Here is a 5,976-nt window from a genome sequence, read left to right on the forward strand (position 1 = left end):
GGGGGGTGGGCAAAACGGAAAGCCCGCCAAAATAGTAGTAACTATGAATAAAATATAGAATCGCAAAAACGGTAACTCTCCTTGCATGAATCGGTTAGGAACTCGAAAATAAAAACATCATCCCAAAAGTCGCGAAGATTATAATAAACAGTAGTACTAAGGAAATACAAAACTTACACAAAATCATGACTCCACCTCTTCCTCGCTCCTGTATAATTCATCATATGCACTCCTCCTCCTCCTCCTCCTCCTCCTCCTCCTCCTCCTGCTCCTCCTCTCGCCATCGTCGTCACTCCCTCCTGTACCCTCTCCTTTCCCTTATCCACCCTCCCATTCCGACTCTGCCGCGGATACTCATGTGGTGCACAACGCAGTCGCGCGGGTCCAAGGTACGGATTCGAAATGCTGGAGTAGTGTGTAAATGGAGGTGTGGGTGATTTAGGCCGTTTGTTGGGGAAGAAAGAGGGGCCTGCGATGCAGGGGTTGTTGCAGCATGTTTTTGAGCAGGTTGATGGTGCGGAGGAGTAAGTTGAAGTGGAGAGGGGTGGTGAGGGGATGGGGGAGTGTCTCTGGAGACGGTGGTTTGTTAGCTACTATGTGTCGGATAGGTTTTTGTGAAATTTGGCGTTTTGAGATGAGACTTCTGATCGGTAGTAATTGGCGACTCTCGTCCTGTGGAGTGATTAGGTATTTTCCGTCTTTTGCAAATCTCCACGTGGATGAAATTTCCGTGATGCATGTAGTAATCCTCCGTTTCTGCATGGCGTTTTTTGCCTTTCCGTAATTCTTCTACGCGGTTGCAACGAGTAGATTTTTTTCGCTCTCGCTTACCTTTCTTGTGGTGCTTGTCCGTAGAGTCATCGGTGTTGCTCCGAGGATAATTTTCTTACGGTGGTTGGTTTCTTCTTTCCCGGTCGTTTACGTGTTTGTTTTTTACGTTTTGGTAGTGTTACGGGGAATTCATGTATCGGTGAGGAAGAACATGTCTATGGTGTTGTAAAAAGAATCGATGCTGTCGCCTAATTCTGTATTCATCGTGTCTATGGCCATTTGACGATTCATCATCGCGGTACCGTGTGTCCTGTAGCGAGAAAATGGCTCGAGTTTGGGTTGCTTTTGCATGTGACTGGATTCGCTGGATTTTGTTGACAATGGTGCGGCTGGGTGCTTTTGATGGGAAGAGGACTGGGCATAATGGGTGTGGAAGGAAAGATGTCATAACAGTGGTGCTGATTCGCTCATGTATGGGAATCATCAGGGAATCCAAACCTAGCGAATCAGGCTTTGGGATCTGAATATGACGTGGGTGTCGTGGGAGGCTTACTTTGCAACCTCTACCCATTGGTGTGCCACCAAATTGTGTATCATTTAGCCAATTTGGTGTTTCTACCCACGTGTAGGAAGTGCTACGACGTTTTAGGACTTCCGATAACTCCGCATCCCCAATCGGGGCATGTCATGTGGTTTTGATGGACGCCATCTCCCATCTTTTTGCTTTTCCACTGATGATCTCATAGACATCGGTCGATGTGTAATCGCGATTGAGACACCCCCAGCGATGCCTGAGTACATGAGAAACAGGTTTACAGGGCATTGAAATCGAAGCCCAAGTGAAACAGCCAATACTCGTACGTATCCGCCCATGTGATGATCCTTTTCGATTGGAAAAAGGTATCTCTCAGAAACTGTGCCTGGCATCGTCGCGATCTAGTCCTAACCTAACCACCTCTGCCTCAATTCTTACTCCACACTGCACTACAACTCAACTGCTTCGCACCACGACGCACAAACAATTGTCTAAGAGCATCGACGCAGTTCACCGTTAAGAAACCTCCGGTCCGCTTGTCGGTATGACGTGAAAAGGCGGTTTACATGTGTGCTTCTTGTCATCGGGATCAAAGAATGGAGAGATCGAGATCACTTTGGAGCCACCAATCTGATTTCAATATACGCCTTTACGCCGCAGGATCTGCGAAAATCGGAATCGTTGGCAGTTGTGAAACGGGCGTCCCCTTGTTACTCACACTGCAATAGCGTTCGAGGATAGCGTGGCCTACAATGTGCTTCTTATCATCGAGATCGAGATTGAAATTACTGTGTAACCACCCACTACACCTCTATAACGCCTTACAAGGTACACCATCGGGATCGTACACCACCTTTGACACGGGAGTTCCCTTTTCGGAGAATGGACATTGCAATGACGTCGATGTGTATCGCGGTGTACAGGGTACTTGACATTGTCATCGAGATCACACTCTACACCTAGGTGTAGACGTGTAATCAGCCACCCCTTTGTATCCGAAATTCTTCGCAATCTACACCCCTCAGCATCGCTTGACAGTGCGAGACGGCCCGTAGTACACGGACTGCCATGACGTGAATGGGAATGTTGTGGGCTGCGAGTCGCTTAGGTGTAGATAACATCAAGATAGTAAACTTCTCGATCTAAGCACGATATCACGATAACCACCCGACAGTCTTCGGACATCGAGATCACCGATCTTTGTGAAACTTCAACCATCCTTCAGACTGATTCATACTGGGCAAAATACCGGGATGATTATCACAATTGAACATCTCCATCCCAACCCATGCAACAACCGCAAAGATTCAGCTATCACAGTATGAATTTGACGAACACTCCATTGGGCCGCAAGCAAAGACAAGACCAGATTTGAGGAAATGCACAATCCATTTGACTCGATACCTTGTATGCCAGCTGCATAACTTGGGCTTGCTCAACGCCCACAGCCTTAGCTAAACCACGCGACAGGACAAGCCAGAGAATTGAACCCTTCACCCCCTTTCACCCTCGCAAAGCCCTGACAACCAACCGATCTGATCAAATGAGAGGAATAAAAACTGGGTCTATGCCTCTATATTGCTTTCCTGACGCAAGATGTAATTTCTTGTTTCCTTCTAGTGCAGGCCAGGCATAAAGTTCGAAACAAGGTACTTTTCTTTTGCCAGACCAACAGACCCTCTCACTCAAAAGCTAGCCATACGTACGAAAGCAAAAAAACAAATGAATAGTCAGGCACACAGACACACCCACACCCATACATTAGCAGCTTTTGTGCATTGCGCTAACAAGGCTGCAAGCTAAATCGCTCACTAGCGATGGGCTGGTCCGTCGCTTACTATCCGCTTACCGGATCTTTTAGTCTGCAGACCCTCAACCCATCTCATCCTTCCCTCTCTCTGCAAGTGGCTGTCGATCATCCCACCCCCTCCAGCCACAGCCACGTCAAAGGATGATCTGCGGCTAGACAAAGATCCATGCGCGTGACTACACCTTTCGTTTAGTTCGGAGACTTGTGCAGCGGGGATAGCCACGACGAACAAGGAGGGTGAGGGTGAACTTTTTAGCGTTTTGCGCCTTCTTTTGCCTGTTGTCTGTGCCCTTTTGCATTGCATGATGAGTATGTTTTGCGACCACATGTCCTATCTTGCGGGATCGACATCGTGACTTTTAACTCGCTCTGCAATGAACATGGTGGTTTACCTTTCTTTATTTTTTTGGGCCTTCGGCAAAGTTTTTTGTTGCCGGGTGCGGATCCGATTTGGAAGTAGCGTCATAAAATATTCCAGGCAGTGGAGATCGTGCATACGAGGTTCCTTGGGATGGAGGGAGAGCGTGAGGCTGGTCGGCACCAGGTTGATGCTATCAAGAGGTGGGGGGAGATGAAATTGGGTGGATGGGTGGGTCGTGTGGGTGCTGGATGCCTAATTTTGTCTTGTTGGGGTAGTGAGGATGTACACCTAGTCTTTGAGGTGCGGGACGAGGGAGGTCACGAATTGGTGTTGAACGTGGCCACTTGGTACTTGCAATCTCCTTGCTTCATTCCAAATTCTTGCTTGCATCTTGTGCACATCCACCTGTGATGATTTCTAATCTTTTACCACACCTTCGAAGGCTAAACGTGCATTTCCGTGTCAACCTTTCCGAATCTTCTCGGACACGATTAACCTCTGTGTAGGTACAACCTTCATGCCTTGATGGTTTGGTTCAGCTCTGCTGCATATCTCCTCCGAGGATATGCTTATCTCAGCTTACAACTCATCTTTCCAACTTCTCGGCATTCCTCAGTGAATAGCCCACGGCATAGGCCTTGTACTGAAGATCTATGTTTATTCTTTCGTCTTTGCCAGGCTTGAAATTCAACCTCTTTTTCCTCTTATCTTAATCTTTTTTACTCACAAGGATATGGTAGTAAAAGATTCACGTGTATGCGTGTTGTCTAACTTCAGCTATCCGTATCAGCTTCCATGTCGGGATCATCACCGTGGTTCTTGCTAAGCTTTTACCTTAAGCAGACTATTATAGTATCTGTCATGGACTAATATCTGCTGCGTTTGTTATTACAAAAAAACATAGTCAATAATAGCGATGCAATGGCCTTGCAGTAGTTACTGTCAAGTCATAGGCGAAACATTGTTCGTAGTATCTTGGTTGAAAGCTAGTATTCCCCCCTGAAACTGTCTTTCATGACCTCGCATTCTTTTGATCATCGCGTATAAAAATATACGTATAATTTCACATCCGGTTACTATCCGTGTCCTCACATCTACGTTTCTATAAGCTTTGGCATCCTGATGCAAAGTAACGAAATATTCTAAATGCCGTGGACTTGTTAAAATGTTGCTAGATAAAACCGTATTATGTCCAATGTGAACCCTGTCAACGAAATGCAGCTTAGCGAAATATTGTTGTATCTCAATGTGTATATGGCAGATAGCCGCTTAGTGGATTGCGGTAAGCTAGGAAGCATTCTCAATCCTCTTCCAAGTACACTTAAGCGACTAGTATAGGCATATGGTGTCTTTGGTATTCTCTTACCTGATATCTAAGTTTAACTTGCAGTGAGCGTGCAACTTAGGAGCAGAGATACTACACCTACTCGCGAAAGCAAAATTCCCATTGTACTCTCTTGTTAGATAAATGACTACTATTACACACTACCCGCCAAATGCAAAGTTCAGGCGAACAAGACTAGATGTAAGTACGCCACGTCGTACAATCTGGTGCTGCATTGCTTTACGATCGAGTTCAACATCAAAATTGTAAAAGGCCATTACAGCTTGAAAATGCGCTTGTTTTTCCATGTTCCTGAATTCTATATAACCTTCGCAACAATACTGTACCTAGGTTGTTTCTATAAAGCTGTGAACTTCACATGCATTCTGCTCATCCTCCCTGCCCATATCGTTACTATTTGGGACTCATTTCCCCAACTCTCTTCCCCGGTTATTAGTAGAGCGGTATCATAATGCGTCATTTATATAACATGATGACGACATCAAATGCATTGTAACCATTTCGCATCATTGTCAACCCACGAAGCCGAGCTCTCAGCATGTGAAAGTGCCGATGCTACAGTACCATCTTCTCCAAAGGTGGGGTAAAAAAAAGTGGGAGAGAGAAGGTAGGGTCTTGCTTACAACCGAAACAAACCAATGGAAATTAATGAACGCTGTTCGAGACGAGGCAGATTGTTGTGCCCATGAAAACGACAGGAATATGTCGGTACCCATGTTCGACTGGCATCAAAATGACTGATTACTATTCATATCCTGTGACTATGATTCAGAATATGCCGAACTGTCCCAACATCCCAAGAAGGTTTTGCCACCATTGGATGGATAAACACCCCTATGATCCATTTTGGGACAAGAATACGGAAACGGGCACAGATCGATCTACAAAGATTGTCCCTATTTTCCCAAAAGGAGTCGGAACCCGCGGCTCAGCTAACTACCGGCTCGCCCCACATTTCCCCAACTCTCAAATGTGGGGAAAAGACGACAGGGTTCGGTAACACTTGCGATTTGCCCGTTCGCGACGCACGCGCGCCAAAGATCGCAGATTGCCAGATTGATTTCTGGTTGCTGGAATGATAGAGTTTCAGGTCCTTGATTAAAGTTGCAATGGATAAAAATTGTGCATAGGATAATATTACTTGCATAAAATAC

The 5,976-nt window shown here is 45.9% G+C and overlaps 1 protein-coding gene across 1 annotated transcript in view; it reads right to left on the reverse strand.

Moving 5' to 3' along the window:
• Window positions 1–961, reverse strand: part of COCSADRAFT_217670 (uncharacterized protein) — a 2,041-nt gene extending 1,080 nt beyond the window's left edge. Inside the window, exons 1-3 of the mRNA XM_007697088.1 lie at window positions 832–961; window positions 282–569; window positions 178–208 (exon numbers count right to left, since the gene is read on the reverse strand). Coding sequence (XP_007695278.1) covers window positions 178–208; window positions 282–569; window positions 832–861 — 349 coding nt within the window. The 5' untranslated portion in view covers window positions 862–961. The remainder of the gene's footprint in view (window positions 1–177; window positions 209–281; window positions 570–831) is intronic.
• Between the last annotated feature and the right edge of the window lie 5,015 nt (window positions 962–5,976).

This window comes from Bipolaris sorokiniana (genome assembly GCF_000338995.1).
Source record: "Bipolaris sorokiniana ND90Pr unplaced genomic scaffold COCSAscaffold_1, whole genome shotgun sequence".
Classification (NCBI taxonomy): domain Eukaryota; kingdom Fungi; phylum Ascomycota; class Dothideomycetes; order Pleosporales; family Pleosporaceae; genus Bipolaris; species Bipolaris sorokiniana.